Source organism: Geotrypetes seraphini, chromosome 18 (assembly GCF_902459505.1).
Source record: "Geotrypetes seraphini chromosome 18, aGeoSer1.1, whole genome shotgun sequence".
Taxonomy (NCBI): Eukaryota; Metazoa; Chordata; class Amphibia; order Gymnophiona; family Dermophiidae; genus Geotrypetes; species Geotrypetes seraphini.
This window is the reverse complement of record NC_047101.1, coordinates 2,360,212-2,378,564: the sequence shown is the minus strand read 5'-3', so window position 1 is coordinate 2,378,564 and position 18,353 is coordinate 2,360,212. Positions and strand designations below refer to the sequence as shown.

General features: G+C 43.2%; 1 protein-coding gene across 5 annotated transcripts in view; it reads left to right on the top strand.

Annotated features, from left to right (window-relative positions):
- The first annotated feature begins 299 nt into the window (after positions 1-299).
- The window catches only part of LOC117351525 (uncharacterized PE-PGRS family protein PE_PGRS54-like), a 35,053-nt gene continuing 16,999 nt past the window's right edge, over positions 300-18,353 (top strand). For all 5 annotated transcript variants that reach the window (XM_033926901.1, XM_033926902.1, XM_033926904.1 and 2 more), the window contains exons 1-5: positions 300-380; positions 1,946-1,992; positions 8,306-8,371; positions 11,866-11,931; positions 18,029-18,082. In XM_033926901.1, coding sequence (XP_033782792.1) covers positions 329-380; positions 1,946-1,992; positions 8,306-8,371; positions 11,866-11,931; positions 18,029-18,082 — 285 coding nt within the window. In that variant the 5' untranslated portion in view covers positions 300-328. The remainder of the gene's footprint in view (positions 381-1,945; positions 1,993-8,305; positions 8,372-11,865; positions 11,932-18,028; positions 18,083-18,353) is intronic.

Sequence of the window (18,353 nt, the reverse complement as noted above, 5' to 3'; positions counted from 1 at the left end):
TACCTCCACCCTCTCTCCCTTTTCCATAGTAATGAGCGTCTGCATGACGTGATCAAACAATGGCCGCCACCAAGAAACCCATGATTACTTCTGTCATATCTTTAGGGTATGTGCCTTAAGATTTAGAGGTTAGCAAACAAAGAGGTGAACCTGACAAGGCTTGCTCCATCTCTGCAGTGGTTTCCTTTGCCCTAGTGCTGATAGCAGGTGATCTCACATGATGCTCTAGGTGAACTGAAAGCTCCTATATATAACGGAGTGATGAGCAGAGCAGTTCAGTCATCCCCTGATCCCACTGGGGGTTGCGGGTTCAGAAACTATTGCAACCATGAAGATCGCAGTTTTCTTTCTGCTGGTGACCCTGAGCTGCTGCTTCGATGGTGAGTGGCCTTTGGGCTATTGAATGTTGGACAATGGCTTTTCTGTGTCCTGTAGGCAAAAGGTCATACTTCAGCCTAAAAAGATGAAGTGTTATCGTGGTTATAGAGACAGATTTCTGATAAAGCCTAAAATTGGGCAACGGAAAAGATTTGGTTCTAGGATTACTACTGCAAAGGGGGCAGCTTGATGAAAGGAACGTAGTCTGGCAGCGAAGGAGAAGGGTACAGCTAAGAGGTTCTCTGGGAGGTCGTTAAAATTTGTTATTTTAAACTCCGGATTATCCGATCACTCTGTCCTATCCTAAACACTGACTCTATCAACATCTTGACCCATTCCCTAGTCATCTCCCAGTTGGACTACTGTAACTCCCTCCTTAACGGACTCCCTCAAAAAGAACTACGACGACTGCAATTAATACAAAATTCCGCAATAAAACTAATATATAAAAAAGGCAAATATGAACATGTCACTCCCCTCCTTAAAGAGGCCCATTGGCTTCCCATCAATCATCGCATCACCTACAAAATCATCTTACTCGCTTTCAAAATTAAACTTTTTCATCAACCACTATTCCTCGATAAACTACTAATTCCACAAAGTTCCCCTCGTATACTAAGATCTACCGACCAAAAACTCCTGTTTATTCCTTCTTTAAAAGAATTCTACTACACCCGAAAAACCAACTTCGCAGTAACCGCCCCCACACTATGGAATTCTCTCCCACAATTTCTACGGGACGAACAAAATCTAATTAAATTCAAGTCAGGCTTAAAGACATTCTTATTTCAAGATGCTTTCAATGGAACCTAGATCACTTTTTTCTCCTTTCAAATCTTCTCTTTTTTGTTTCTCCTTCTCCTTTATTCTACCTCCTACTGCGAATAAGTACTTGCTTCAACAATACCACCCTATCCCTTTCATTCTATCCTTTCCCCACCCCCCCCTTTTTCTCTAAATTTTGTAACTTCTCCCCTCCTCCCCCCACTTTCCTCACTATCCAGTTTGTCTAGTCTATGTCATCTATGTTCACTTTATCTTATAATATTTTTAACCGATACAAAACATTGTTAACCGGCCAGATATTCACTTGATGGTCGGGATATTAAAAAATTAATAAACTTGGAAACTTGGATAAGGAGAGAGAAGAGAGGAGAGATATTGAGGGGCAGCAGAGTGAAGCCACTTGTAGGTCAGCAATAGGAGCTTGAACTGTATGTGAAGGTGGCTAGGGAGCCGTTGAAGTGATTCAAGGAGAAGGGTGGCATGAGTGGAGTGAATAATCACCTATTTTCAACTCAAAACTAAAGATGTTAAATTCAGCTAACATTCCACCTCCTTCTAAATGCCTAGGCCAGGCACTAAACTTTTTGTGAATATCAGGTTCAAGTCATTTAGAAGTTGGAATGAGTCCATCTGTTTCCCCATACTGACCCTATGAATGCAATAGTTTAGATTTCAAAGTTTGAAATTCCAGTGAAACAAGCTACTTACCAAAGCAATACCCAAAATGTAGTTGGAATAACCTCAATGCTTAATCCTTTCGTCTTTTTTTCCTATATCACAGGTACCTTTGGCCGCTCCACTGTCCCCAGTCACTGGAAAAGGCTCAATGTAAGTCTGTTAACAAGTTAATGAAGGAAAAATCTGAGCACTAATATAGTGTTCTATAATGGTAACTAGGTGCCCACATTTGGTTCAAAATCAGAGCCTAATTTGGCATTTAAATGTCAGCACATCACGTCAAAGGTAGCTGTCACTTAGAATATTGTAAGCTCTTCAGTGTGTGACCCTCTGTACTGCTATTATTCTTAGGGTAATGCTATATCCCACTTTCCCTTCCCCTCACCAGCTCTCTGACTGGGAAAATTAATAGCATACACAGATGACTGAAAGCATAATATAGGTTTATTCATACAATTTTATAATAATGAAATCATGCAGTAAGGAATCAATAATTTGTTACCATATATTGCATCATCACTCCGGTATCGGGGGACCAGCGAAACATCGGAGGCAGCGCATTCATCTCATATCAGCATCACACGGCTCTTCAGCAGTGGAGAAGTCCCGATTCCACTGAGTTCTGCCTGTCTTTTTATGCCCAGATTATGGTCAGGATCCGGTTTGTATACGTGTTCAAACATGAACATATCACAAACCATTTCCTGCTTTTCCCCCCTTCTCTTGATTAATTCATCCATATCCTGTTTTGACTAAATCTGGCTCGCCAGGTGCAAGTTATCTTTCTGAACTCTAGTTCCCCTTTTAAAAAAAGAAAGTTGTTATTTGGTATTAGGATCCTTTTAGTAGAAGATGGTTTCTTAAACAGCTATTGTTACTAAAAACAACTCTCAGACTCCAGGTATGTCCCATACGTATCACACCCTCCCAGACCCTCACACACAGGCTACTCTATAAATTAGCGCCTAACTGCCATTTACCCTTCTTTGGACATCTATAGTATTAGGGGGAAATTAGATTAAACATAGTAACATAAGAATTGCTGTACTGGGACAGAGCGAAGGTCCATCAAGCCCAGTGTCCTGTTTCCAACAGTGGCCAATTCAGGTCCCAGGTACCTGGCAGAAACCTAATCCACAACTGAACTTTGCCACTTATCCCATGACTCTTTCATTTTCTCAGGAGCCTCTCGTGAGGAACTTTATCAAAAGCTTTCTGAAAATCTAGATATACTAGATCAACCAGCTCGTCATTATCCACATGTTTATTCACACCTTCAAAGAAGTCAAGCCAAATTGGTGAGACAAGATCTCCCTCGGCTGTACCCATAATGACTCTGTCTCAAATCAGGTTTGCCTACGTGTTCCACAATTTTATTTTTTTATACTTCTTTCACCATTTTGCTCAGCACTGAAGTCAGGCTTACTGGTCTGTAATTTTCCAGATCTCTCCAGAACCCTTTTTAAAAATTGGCATAACATTGGCTACCCTCCAATCTTCAGGTACTAAAGAGGATTTTAGCGACAGATTACAGATCACTAACATCAGGTCAGCAATTTCATGGGATGTATACCATATGGTCCTGGTGATTTGTCACTTTTTAACTTATCAATTTGGCTTAGTACATCTTCCAAATTTACTGAGATTTCTTTCAGTTCCTCCGTATCATCACCCTTGAAAAACATTTCTGGTTCAGGTAGATCTTCTTCCATACAGACCGAAGCAAAGAATTCATTCAGTCTCTCCGCTATGGCCTTATCCTCCCTGAGCACCTCTTTTTCTCCTTGATCATCCAATGGTTCCACAGATTCCCAGGTTTTCTGCTTCTGATGTACCTAAAAAATTGCTATGAGTTTTTGCAAGTTCTTCATATTCTTTCTTAGCTGTCTTTATCAATTCTTTGCATCTAACTTGCCAGTGCTTGTGTTTCTTCTTATTTTCTTCATTTGGATCCTTTTTCCATTCTTTAAGGGATGCTTTTTTAGCTCTAATAGCCTCTTTCAGTTCACCTTTTAACCATTCTGGCTCTCATTTCCTCTTCTTTCCACCTTTGCTGATACGTGGAATACATCTGATCTGGGCTTCCACAATGTTATTTTAAAATAACATCTATGCCTGATTTATAGTCCTAACCTTTGCAACTGATCCTTTTAGCTACAGTAGATTTATTTTGTGATGTCATTCCTGGTAACAGCTCAAATTTATGATCTTATGATCACTGTTTCCAAGAAGACACAATACAATTAACTCTGTACTATGCCTTGCATTTAAGGACCAAACCTAAAATAGCTCCTCCTCTTGTCAGTTCCTGAACCAGTTGTTCCAAGAAGCAGTCATTTATGACGTCTAGGAATTTTACCTCCCTAGCACTCCCTGATGTAACATTTAACCAGTCAATGTTGGGGTAATTGAAATCACTACAAACAAAAAAGGAAAGTATATGTATAATCATTCGATAACAAGACTCGTACTCTAAATATACACCAAGGAGAACCATCCATCCATCCAAGCACACCTAACAAAGCAAGCCCATGGCGGACCATCCCCTCACACCCCACTTACTATGCCACTGTCTCTGCATATGTCATATTACCAAAATCTAATCCTGAGATCAGCAGTGCAAATATTAATGTGTGTAAGGTTGCCTCGGCTCAACAAAACAATATTTTAACTGCTTGTTGCAGGTTTCCAGGTCTCGCTGCATCTTGTCAGATAGAAACCCCCCAAAATTTGGTGACATTTCAGCCATCATGCTGTGGCTTTCTTCAGGATATGCTGTGAGGTCTGCAGTAGAGAATGACATGGGGCAAATTTTTTCCCGTCCCATCCCAGAGAGTTCTTTTCCTGTCCCTGCCCCATTCCTGCAAGCTCCATCCTCATCTGCAGAAGCCTCGAACACTTTACAATCCTAAGTGTTCGAGGCTTGTGCGGTTAAAGCAGAGCTTACAGGAACGGGGCAGGGACAGGAACAGCCACAAAACTCATGGGGACAAATTTGTCCCCATGTTATTCTCTAGTCTGCAGTCTGTCTTTATATATAGTGGCTCCACTGACCTGATTGCTCATGAATTTGAATTTTGGCGGGAAAGTTTGTTGGTTTCCCATAGAATAGAAATGTCTCTGGTGAGTTTAGTGATGTTCTCCCTATGAAGCTGGGTTCCAGGTTCTCTCACCAATTATTTTGGGTTTCCTTTCTACCTGACAAGTTGCAGCAAGACCCAGAAACCTTTTAACCGATCTTAATTATCATAGACTACAAAAACCTTTTATTTATTAGATTTGAATCTTGCGCATTAATGTCGCATTAGAATCAACGCTAACTCTTAAGTATTTGAAGCTATTTACTGGAATCCATCTTCAGCCTGGAATCCAGGATAGCCTTCTTTTTTTCAATATTTAATACTAAGCAGTTTATCTTTAGACTTTGGGTTATGGCCAGCAAATAATTCTGGGGTCACCTTACGATGATATTGCCTTTATTGGGTAGCATAGAAACCTAGAAGATGACGGCAGAAAAGGGCCACTGCCCATCAAGTCTGCCCACTCTGCTTACCCACCCCCTGTCTATGCCCTAATGACCCAATTTCCTTATCTTGACCCTCCCATTTATTCTTAAAGTCTGGCACGCTGTCTGCCTCGATCACCTGCACTGGAAGCTTGTTCCAATGATCAACCACTCTCTCTGTGAAGAAATACTTTCTGATGTCGCCATGAAATTTTCCGCCCCTGAGTTTGAGCGGGTGCCCTCTTGTGGCCGAGGGTCCCTTGAGAAAGAAAATATCATTTTCCACTTTGACACGTCCCGTAAGTTACTTAAATGTTTCGATCATGTCTCCCCTCTCCCTACGTTCCTCGAGAGTGTAGAGCTGCAATTTGTTCAGTCTCTCTTCGTACGAGAGACCCTTGAGCCCCGAGATCATCCTGGTGGCCGTCCACTGAACCGATTCAATTCTGCGCACATCTTTACTGTAATGTGGCCTCCAGAATTGCACACAGTACTCCAGATGAGGTCTCACCATGGCCCTGTACAACGGCATTATGACTTCAGGCATTCACTTACTATATTACATAGTTTGGCGTCATCGGCGAATAGTGTTATTTTACCTTGAAGCCCTTGAGTCAGATCCCCTATGAATATGTTGAAAAGGAGTGGACCCAGGACAGAGCCCTGTGGCTCTCCACTGGTCACCTCCGATGTTTTAGAGAGGGTACCATTAACCACCACCCTCTGAAGTCTGCCACTCAGCCAATCATTGACCCATGCAGTTAGTGTCTCTCCTAACCCCATCGATAGCAGCCTGCGGTGTGGGACACTGTCAAAAGCTTTACTGAAGTCCAGGTACACGACGTCCAAAGACTCTCCCAAGTCCAACTTTCTTGTTACCCAGTCAAAGAAGCTGATGAGATTGGATTGGCAGGACCTACCCTTGGTGAATCCGTGCTGACTGGGATCCCGAAGATTCCCTTCATTCAAGATCGTGTCCAATTTGCTTTTAATTAGTGTTTCCATGAGTTTGCACACTATTGATGTGAGACTCACCGGTCTATAATTTGCAGCCTCTGCCCTGCAACCCTTTTTATGCAGAGGAACGACATTAGCTAATTTCCAGTCCAGGGGAACTTTCCCCTTACTTAGGGAGAGATTGAATAGCTCAGCCAACAGTTTCGCCAGGACATCGCTCAATTCTCTGAGCACTCTTGGGTGCAAATTGTCTGGTCCCATGGCTTTGTTCACCTTGAGTCTTGCCAGTTCACTGTAAACTTCACCTGGTGTGAACTCAAAATTCTGAAACGGGTCTTCTGTGCTTTGTGTTGCCTTCAACTGCGGACCGTGTCCCGGTGCCTCACAGGTGAAGACTGAGCAGAAGTATTCATTCAGTAGTTCGGCTTTATCGGAATCTGCTTCCACGTAACTTCCGTCCGGTCTTCTAAGGCGTACTATCCCGCCTGTGTTCCTTTTTCTGTCACTAATATACCTGAAGAAGGATTTGTCCCCCTTTTTAATGTTTTTTGCCAGAATTTCTTCCACTCGAAGTTTTGCCTCCCTTAATAGCGAAGATAATCTAATGAAGGTACTGTTTTACTTCAGACTGTTCTTTGTGTTGTTGCATTTTTTCTCTCTAGTTCTTCATCTTGCTGTGGATTTGATATAAAAGTGTAATTTTTTTACTTTTTTTTAATGTTTCCTTTGTAGATGTTCCCTTTGGCCTTTACAATTCTCATTATTTTTGTATTTGGGAGTTTATATAAAACAAAGTGCCCTAAAGAGATAAATTAACTTGATTACTGCATTCAAACTGAGAGTATGAGAATTGGAATATATTGTACTGATTTTTTAAATAGCATGGTACAATTAGAGGGGCATAATCAAAACATACTTCTAAGTCTGATTTGGACATAGGACGCTAGGCAGCCAAAGTCGGCAGTGGGAAAATGTCCATTCTTGAAAAGTACGTGTAAAACTTTTTTTTTTTGTTTTTTTTTCAAAAAATCATCTATCTGGACATCCGGGTGGTTGATAATCCAGACCACCACTATGTCTATCTTTAAACCACATTCTTGTCCAAATATTCATCCAGTCTGAAACATTCATTTTGGATGTGGGAAGGACCAATCTTGTAATGGATTGGCCACCTGGACATGGCAACAGAGCAGTGGGGCACCTTACAGGGCACTGCTGTGAACTTCATAAAAAGGGTGCCACATAAACCTCTCACCACAACTCCCTCCTGCCTACAACCCCAATAGCCCTTGGGGGGCTCACATTTTCTACCATGAATGTAGTGGTTAGAGTGGCTTATGGGCCTGGGTCCTCCTCTATGGTTCACTAGCCCACCCCCTGGGCTACTTAAGCCACCTCTGTGCAACTCTACCAGGCTTTCCTATGCTATGTGCTGATGTTCCAAAGGCAGTTATGTACGTTTTTATTCTGAACTTTGTGGAGGTGCAACAGGGTCAGTGAACACAGGGGGAGTATATGGGGGGGGGGGGTCTTTATTTGTCTCTGGAGTGGTTATCTGGTCACTTTTGATACTTTTGTGGCACTTATACCTGTTTTTATATTGTCTAAGTCATAACCTATAAGGTCCGTCCAGGAAGTCTAGTAAAACATTCGATTATCCCTGCGGGACGACTAAGTCTAGATCGGCCCACATCCTGCCCAAATACCACCCTAGCCACTCCTCCAGAAATGCCCCTTTCAGCTCTGGCCACACCGCAGGATTCAGAGGTCTCGATATGTCCAGACATTCGGTTTGATTATCGGCGCTTGGATGACCTGTCTTTTAGGTCATCCAAGCGCTGCCTTGGGTGGGTTTTTAGACGTGTTTAGGTTTTAATTATGAGCCCCTTAGGATTTAACACCTCTTTTTAAGCCATTTTGAACTTCATCTTTCATTAGAAACATTGATAAGATGTTTTCTGTCCTGGAAATAACTCCGTCTGTTCTTCAAATTTCTCCTAGGAAATGCAAGCCAGACAATACCCTCTCCAGCTTATAACAGCTGCTTGTCTATCCAACTCACTTAAGGTACTGCATGCTTAGTAATTGTCTCTGACTGAGTGTTTGCTGTCCCATGATTACAGGCAATATGCTGCGGTTATACTTGCTAAAACTCTTAATACATTTGACAATACCCAACAGAAAGAGCAAAGGGAAGAACGACATGAAATAGTTCAGTGCAAGATACTTTTAAAAAGTGTTGAGGGACCAGTGCAGGATGATAATATGATAATGCAGCCAGAAGTGTCTGCACACTCGTTCCTGGCAGAAAGAGTTAACTTGTCTGCTAGACAGTGAACAGCATATTACAAAGTATGTTAGTTAGTCAGAGACCTGCTTCCTGCCACCCAGGCAGTTAACAGAAGAAATATACCGCCAGGTCTGAGGTGGCTTAGAAGAGTGAGTTCAGGAGATATTAATGCTCTGCTACCACTTCTAGCTTCTACCTCAGCCTTTTGTCACTGGTATGTAGTGGCCACTTCCTGCCCCCCCCCCCCAAATTAAAAATAAAATCCCTAGTGTCTAGGGGACAAGGGGGTTGGTTGCCTCCAGACAGCAGGGATATAAAATGCACTCAAGCTGAGTGGAGGAGAACAAGGCCTAGTGGTCAGTGAAGTGACCGGAGGAGCAGGTTCGATTCCCACCACAAGTCACTTAACCCCTCATTGCCCCAGGTACAGAATAAGAGCCACTTTGATTGAAACAGCAGAAAGGCAGTATATTGATCCCCTGTCCTTTCACTTAACTCTGAACGTTAAAAGAAACCATATGAAAATTGCCCTCCAGGAGGCTAATTTTACAGCAGGGTAACTTGCACAAGAGAAATGTCCATCAGTTATTTATTCGGTTTTCTCTACCATTCTCCCAGGGGAGCTAAGAACAGTTTACATGAATTTATTTCCCCCGTCTGTCCTGGTGGGCGCACAATCTATGCGACGTACTTGGGGGGATTAAGTGACTTGCCCAGGGTCACAAGGAGCAGCGTGGGATTGAGGGTGCTGAGGCTGTAGCTTTAACCACTGCACCACTCTAGGAACTCAAATGTAGCAAAAGTGAGCCAAGTCTAGGACAATGAAGCCATTGTGACATCACTGATGAGGTTGGCTCTTATTGGTGGAATGAGGCATTATGACATCACAATACCAGTTCTGGTCATCAGAGGCTGAAACTTTTCACACTATTTATTCCATTTTCTCTATTATTCTCCCAATGGAGCTCAGAACGGTTTATTCAGGTACTCACATTTTTCCCTGTCTGTCCCAGTGGGCTCACAATCCTGGGGCAATGGGGGGATTAAGTGACTTTGCCCAGGGTCACAAGGAACATGGTGGGTCATAGCTTTAACCATTTTGCCACACTCCCTCAATTTTAGCAAGGTCGCATATGCCCATCAGTGGCCCTATGAAATTAACCCCTTGCAGTCTCCAGACATTTGTGACTCCTCACAGGCAGTCACAACTCATTTCTTCTAAGTGTAATCCTGCCCAAAATGAGCTCCTGGGAATGTCTCCGCTTCTTCTCAGTAATGGCATGCACAGGGAGGATGTTTCCACCTACTTTTGCATAGGTGTGAACCAGGCAAAACCCAGGTCCATAAGTGCATGTTCTATGTGTAAAACTAGAGAATGACATGGGGACAAATTTTCCCGTTCCTGCGGAAACACATTTTCCCGCCCTGTCCCAGAGAATTCTTTTCCTGTCCCTGCCTCATTCCTGCAAGCTCCGTCCTCATCCGCAGAAGCCTCAAACGCTTTAAAATCCTAAGTAGTAACATTCTAGAGCTCAGATTGTGATGTCATAATGCCTCATTCCACCAATGCCTAAGCTCCGTCCTCATCTGCACAAGCCTCAAACCCTTTAAAATCCTAAGTAGCAACGTTCTAGAGCTCAGATTGTGATGTCATAATGCCTCATTCCACCAATGCCTAAGCTCCGTCCTCATCTGCACAAGCCTCAAACACTTTAAAATCCTAAGTAGCAACATTCTAGAGCTCAAACTGTGATGTCATAATTCCTCATTCCACCAATGCCTAAGCTCCGTCCTCATCTGCACAAGCCTCAAATGCTTTAACATCCTAAGTGTTCGAGACTTGTGTGGTAAAGGCAGAGCTCACAGGAATGGGGCAGGGAAAGAGACAAAACTTACGGGAACAGGGCGGGTAAAAATGTGTCCCCATGTCATTCTCTATCTAAAACCTTGCTTTGCACTTCTAAAATTATTCCCTTTGGGCTTTATTTTATACCAGAAGACAAATTTTATCTGATCTAATCTAATCGGGACTTCTTAATTGCTCTTTTCCAGTGTGGCCCTTGTAACAGCATGGGGAAATGTACAACATAAGGATGAAGAAGGTTATATTAACAAGGATACTAAGTTTCAAGAGGGGGTTACATTGTAGCTGGGTTACATTATGGAGAATCTCTTGTTGGAGAGAGAGAAGACCAGAAAAGCCAAATTGGCTCCCAGATCAAATTTACATCAGCTGTATGTAGACAATAAGCACATGCTTTGCTCCGCCCAAGCTCTACAGATCATGCAGTAGTGACTGCGCACTTTGCGTGCTTTGACTTTTGGGTTATATTCTATAAATGGTATCCACACTTTTAATCTTTAATTGGTGCGGTAATTGGCCATGCCAGTTTTCAACCAATCACAACCCCCCCAACCCCCATCCCCCCAAAAAAAACCCATCAGTTAAATAATTTAAGGGTTCAGTACCGAACTCTTAGAATGCCTAATAACGCTTAAGTGGAAGCGACCTCTCATGCCTAAGAATGCCTAACAAATCAAAAATAACTCCAAAAACAAAAAACTGCAAAATATACTAAATAGTGACCACAAAAAGCAGTAAAAAAAAAAAAGTCTAATGGACTTTCCGAGTGACCTAGTCGATCTAAAGCAATCATAAATAGTTATATAACTAATATAACTATTTATGAGTGATTTAGACAGACTGGGTCACTCAGAAAGTCTATTAGACTTTTTTTTACTGCTTTTTGTGGTTGTTATTAAGAATGCCTAACGACATTAAGCAAACAGTGGGCGTGGCCATGGGCAGAGAATAGGCGTGCTTGAGTTAGGCATCGTGAGGCGTCTGACATAGGTGCCACCAAATTGGACAAGTGAAAAGCTGGCCTAATGGAATGGTGCCTCTGTCTAGGATGATTAGCAAAGCCTAAGTTTGCTTAGGCGCTACTAGGCGTGATTCTCTAAACAGCACCTGAGTGGGCCTTTCTGTACGTAAGCAGTCACGTGATTTTTAAAGCCTTTTTCTACATATTTCCAAACTTTATACATGGAAGAAAGTTTATAAAATTATCCCCTATTTAAACAGTAACAGTAACAGAAAAGGAGTGAATTCCCAGAATGCATTGAGACAAGATTTACATAGTAGAACAAAGCCTTGATGGATTGAACTGGATTAGTGATGAAATATGTAAGAAGGGCCTAACAACTTGTTTGGTAGGAACTTGTCTGCAAAACTTTGCTCCTCACCACCAGCTTTTAATTTCTGTTTCAGGAAAAGGGAGATGGTTCACACAGTGCAGTGAACAAATTAGTTCTACGAATCTTCTTTAAGTTTATGGTAAGACTCATCTTCACGTTGGACTGGATTGATTATTTTTGATTAACTGCTATTGACAATAGTATTAAGTGATTGTGGCTGTGTTTAAGCAGTTACTGGTCACCTTCAGTACAGCAGGAAGAAGCTGGGCCAGTTGTAGTTCTCATTTCCACATGAAAGTCAGACCCTACAAGTCCACTGATACTATGAGTAAAACAGGAAGTGGCCCAGTCTACGAAGACCTGACACGATGCAATAATACAAGTACACTGGGCTCCCCAGCCCTGTCCTGCCCTGCCCGCCATTCATTTCCCTGTTTTCTTCTTTCCTTCTTTATTTCCACTTGTATTTCTTTTTCTTTTCTTATAAAATTCAAAACAAACAACAAAGATTACCTTACCAGTGCCAGTGTACAGTTTTAGTTCTATGCAAGCCCTAAATATCTCTGAACTAATCCCCCTTCCTTCCCTTTAGCTTTAACTCTGAACCCTTTCCATATGTATACAAAAGTGTTCAGATGAATTGTAAAGCAGTAATACTATACGAACCATAACTCTATATTAATAACAAAGTTTGCAACTCCTCTCAACTACCTCAGTCTATGTCGTCCAACTGTAACCCATATGTATAAATACCCAAATCTGTAACTCCTTTAGTACGTTCCACTCCATGTATGCTAATTTGCAACAAAACAACAAGGCAAGCGGTTAAAACCTCTAGAGATCTTTACCACAGGGAAGGGAGCTGCACTGGAGCTGAAACGAGGTAGAAACAGGAAAAAGAAAAGGGCGAAAACTTTCAACCAAACTTGGTATACATATGACTTACTATCTGGGGAAAAATACTGTGGGGGTGAGAAGGGATAACAGTGTCTACCCCATAGTTTTCGGGCTCGCTGAGATGAATATTCAGCATAACTCTGAAACACATGGAGAGATTTCAACCAAACTTGGTACACAAATGACTTACTATCTGGGGTAAAACACTGTGTGGGTGGGAAGGGATCAACATGTAAAAATGATCAAAAATGACAGATATGGATTAGAGTCTAATCCATAAACGCTTGGAGACATTCCAACCAAACTTGGTATACTGTACATATGACTTACTATCTGAGAAAAAATACTGTGGGGGTAGGAAGGGGGTGTCTAATCCATAGTTTTCGGGCTCGCTGAGATGACACTCCCAATGCTGTTTAAGTCCAACTTCCAGCCATTATTACTGAATACAAGTCTATCGATACCGGAAGATTGGGATAAATAAATATATGGTCAACGCTGGGTGATCAGGACTTGTGAGAATGGTATAGGATGGTGGTGGTTCTCTGGGATCCCCAGTGGTCTGAGGCCATGCCCAAGGGTTCAGCAGGAGGAGGAGTACAGTCAGAGGCCAGCAGCCAAGGAGCAGCAGTCGGACAAACCCCAAAACCCCATAGTCAGTGAGGACTCCTGCTCCCGACAGCTTTCCTAATGCAGGAGAAAATGCAAACATCGTAATACCTCACCCACCCCCCACCCTACCCACAGGCAGATGGAACAAAAAAGATCACTAAGTAGCTCCAGAGTCCAGAGCAATTCACCTTCTACTCCCCAAAGTTATGCAAAAGCGTCTCTTATCTCACCGGCTCCCTGTCCCTCTGCCTTCATCTTTCTAAGTTTAAGTTTATTATGATTTTATATACCGCCTATTAAGGTTATCTAAGCGGTTTTTACAATCAGGTACTCAAGCATTCTCCTCCTGGGAAAGAGCTGTCGGGCTCCAGTGGCTGCAGACACCCTCTCATCCCGAGGCCCCTCCCATGGGGACTTCACTGATTAAATTGCAGTTCTCTTGTTATGTTCAGCTCTATCATCTCACAAGTCAAATTACTTCTCTCTCTCCCTTTATTTTTCTTTCTTTCCCCCCCTTTTAAGAAAAGCAGTAACATCCCTTGCAGGCCTGAAGGAGAGGATACAAGAGAAAAGTCAAGCAGCTTTTCTTTTCACGTGCTCTCAGCAAGATGAATGCGTAAATATCAGCCCCACCTATGGCCAGTCCAAGAGACGAACTGGAATTTTCATGGGTGAAAATGTCAATATTCTGTACATTTAGGGCTGTGCTTCTCTTGAATCCCAGGTCATGCTGGCTGTAGGACCAAAGGCAGGCTGCTGGCCCTTCAAAACATGTTGCGAGTGCTGTGGGATCAGTTTTCTAATTATGTATTTTGACAGAAATTAGGGTTTAAGAGATTTACTTGCAGTACATTTTCCCTCAAGTTTAGCAGAACATTGGGGGGGGGATTGGACACCAAACTCCATTCTTGCCCCCAAGAGCCTTAAGAGTTGCTGATGCTGTCTATGTAAGTCAAAATGTTGGTGGGGGCATTGCCTGTGTATTTCATTATCACATGGCCCTTGGCTAGCATTGCATCTGGATTTCCCTGGTATTTTGTTCAAATTGGTCTTTTACAAGCTGTTTGGTTTCTGCATATTTTGTCTTGGACATAAGAATGTGATCCTCACCTAATATGAAGCAGCTCCAGGGTCTGGTTTGCTGAGTCAGAAGTTAAATGGAAATAAGGCAAACTTACAGAGAAATCAAGCAGAGGGAAAAAGAACATGTGTGAAATATTGCATGCTATCCGTGGCTCTCACCCCCCCCCCCCCCAAGAAAAAAGATTGATGAAATTAACTGCGTGCTTAGTGAAAGCACATGGGTTTGGATATACATTTCATGTTCAGCTAGGTTCAGAATCTGCAGCACCTCTCCCCCCACCCCCCACCCCCGCCCACTCCAAATACAGCTGACTTTCCTGCTTTCTGTAAAATAATGGATGTTTCCTTCCCCCTTGCCTCCTGGCAGGAATTATACTTACCCACACATATCTGTTCTGGTGGCTTTAGTCAGTGCTGGGTCATGTTTCACAAGACTACTGTATAGGGTTCCTTGTGACCAGAGTCGGATTAAAGGGTAGGCCCACCCAGCAAAGGCAACGGGCTTCGGCTTCTTACCCTCGCCCTGCAGCATCGACAACAATGCTGCCGACTCTGCTCTAGAACAAGTGGGGTGGACCAGCAACCAGGAAGGTCCCGTGATAACTGCGCCTGCCGGTCCATCCCCCCTCTGATGTCACTTACTTTTTTCGAGCAGAACCAGCAGACGCTGTCATCGCGGGATCTTCCTGACCTCAGTGCAGCAGCCGGTCCACCCCACGTGTTCCAGAGCACTTGCCGTCAATGCCGCAAGGGGGGGGGGGGCGTTGCTTTTGGGGGGCCTGGTGCCGTTGCCATTGCCCCCCCCCCCACCAAAATTTTGTTTAAAAAAGTGAGTCCTCTGTTTGCCCTCCTTCAGCAGGCCCCCCTGACAACTTCGGGCCCTAAGCATGTGCCTACTGGGCCTACCTTTTAATCCGGCCCTGGTCAGCGTGTGGGGGTTGAGACTCCCAGTTACCTCCTTGCCACACTTGCTCCTTCAGCCTTCAGCAGCTTGTTGGGGGGACGTGCAGCTAGCAGCAGTTCACATGCTGCACATAGCTGACCCGGAGGGAAGGCTTCTGGGTCAGCCACATGCAACATGTGAATCACTGTCAGCTGCCCTTCCCCCCAACAAGCCGCTGAAGGCTGATGGAGTGAGTGTGACTCGAACAAGTAAGGGGACATGATCTTTCTGGGATAAAGGGAGAAGGGAAGGGGAAGGAGTGCATTGGCGCATTGGAGGAGCAGAATTCTGGGACAATGGCTGGAAGGCAGAGAGGGGGAGGGGACACAAACTCAACCAAGAAGGAAGGCAGGTGCATGAACATGGGACACAGAAGGGAGGAAGGGGCCATAGGAGGGAGGGGATAGAAAGGGAGAATTGTTGGACATGAGTGTGTGAGTGAGAGGGAAAGAGTTGGTGGCACATGGGGAAAGGAAGAAAGAGGAAAATTGGGCATAGAGAGAGAGTTAGGAGAGAGGTAGAGATGCATGGGGAAGAGAAGGATGTGAGGGAGAAATGTTGGATATGGTGGTGGAGAGGGAACAGAGGGACAGATTGAAAGGGATGCAAGGGGGAGGAATATTGAACATAGTGAAGGAGGGAGAGATGTGACATGGTGTTGGAAAGGGGTGATAGAAGGAGAAATGGGTAAGAGGCTGTAGGGCAGGGGTGAAAAATGCTGCACATGATCCAGGGAATGAGAGAGGGAGAAATGTTGGATGTGGCAGTAGAGGGAGTGGGAGAGATGCACCCTGGATCTGTCTCTCTCTCTTGCCCCACTCCCTTTGCTGCAGGGAAGGGAATGAGGGAGAGAGGGAGACATGTTAGCAATGGGGATGGAGGAAAGAGGAAGAAAAGTTGGACTCATGGAAAGACAGAGAGATGTTGGTTGGAGAAGGAATGAGGTCCAGAGGAGAGAAAGCGTGCAGGAGGCAGAAAAGAAATATTGGATGCACAGTCAGAAGGAAGTGCAACCAGAGACTCATGAAATCACCAGCCAACAAAGGTAGGAAAAATGATTTTATTTTCAATTTAGTGATTGAAATGTGTCAGTTTTGAGAATTTATATCTGATGTCTATATTTTGCACTATATTTGGCTATTTTTCTATAGCTGTTACTGAAGTGACATTGCATATTTTAAAGTCATCTGCCTTGATGTCTTTGAAAAAAAATGAATATAAATGATAATTACGATTTTCTCTGCATATAGTGTGCTTTGTTTTTTTATGTTGTGTTTACCATTATGTATTAATAAGATTATATTGTGTGTATATGAAAAATGGATAGAAGAAATTGCATTATAATTAATACTATTATTATGGGGGAGGGGTCAGGGCGGAGCTTGTGTGGGTCAGGGGTGGAGCCTGGGCAGGTTTAGAGGCGGAGCTTGGGTCAGAGTACTCAGTTGATATTTGTTAGACTTAGGGGATACATGGCTTGAAGAAGTTGAGAAACACTGCCCTGGATTGCTCTCAACCTGGCAACCAGTATATAAGTAATAATAACAGCACTTATCTGAAATCAGATGAGACAGATGAAGACGGGATGATTACCGTAATGTTCCAACGCGGCTCTGCAGGAGTTACTACCACCACTGCAATTTTAAAGTGCTCCAAAATTCTATTTTCTCCTCTACCCAGACCTCAGTTTCACCACAGGGGCTTCTTCAGGAGGAGAAGTAACTAGAAGTGAAACAAAATAAAACGAAACTCATGAAATCAATCTTAAATCACTAATTGTCACACAAACACACAGTCTTATACTAGGTTATAGCTACCACTATTTCATTACATAACTAACCATATTATTCACTTTCATACAGCAAGCACTGAACTTAGCTAACCATAACCAAAATCCCCAAATAGGGACTTACACATTGTTGAAAACAGCAGCAAATTCTAGGAGGGGCAAGGCAGCAACATGCCATGTCACCCGCAACCACCGGTAACAGAACTGCATCATCACGCATCCGTGAAGCTTCCGGGGGCCAAGCTCCTCCCTTCAGTGCATGGCCATTCACTCAACCTCCAATCACTCACGAGATAACGAAGGGAAACTGTTACTATATCAATTTCAACTTCACAATACCTATCTTGTATTGTTATATGATTAAACCCACTGAATTTCAACATTTAGTCCTTCCGGAGCTACCGTTCCCCATTGCCACCCAATTAAAATATTTATCAGTCCCAGTCTGAATTACATAATTGCCTTCAATGGAAGTAGAACCCAGATGTCTCAATCTGTCCTCCTTTCTCTGGAGCCATAGGGTAATCCTATCACTCCCAAAGCCTCAGGGACATTCATGAGTGAAATGTTAGAATAATTCAGCTGTAGCAGGTTATGAGCCAATGCTGGGTGTAAGGAAATCTCCCAGATCATTGCTGTGTGAGACCACACAACCCTGTACTTCACATTCAAACAACAGCATCTAACCTTTCCAAAACAAGATGCCACACAGTATTGCCACTTGTCAATAATTCCCTTCAGTGAGCTGAACTCTAGCCAAAAAGCAAATGTAGCATCAAATGTTGACCTATCTGTCTCTAGGATTTGCAGAACAAGTGGTGACCAGGCTCCATGGAGCACTGAGAAGACAGTCAATAGTATGTTGTTCATTTTTATTTTCTCCTTCTTTACAGATGTTTCTTTCTCTTTCAGACTAACATTGCCATTGATGTTGGAGCTTCACCGAGTGAATTTTTAAATAGCATGGTACAAACTACTGTGTGTTTAATTCTCAATTGTACCTTTTGCTAACTGATTTGTGGCACAAAATCACTCTTCTCTAATCTCACTACAGTTCTCTCCTTGAGCTTTCCTTGATGGTAGGTGATGTGTGGTAGGCAATAGCCAACAGATGGGAGGATGACCACCTCTGTGGTATTGAGTGAGGAGCAGTGATTGGTAAAATTCACCTGAAATCTCTTCAATGAGATAACGTTGCCATAAGCACGAATAAGACATTTTCTAGTACAGACTGTGA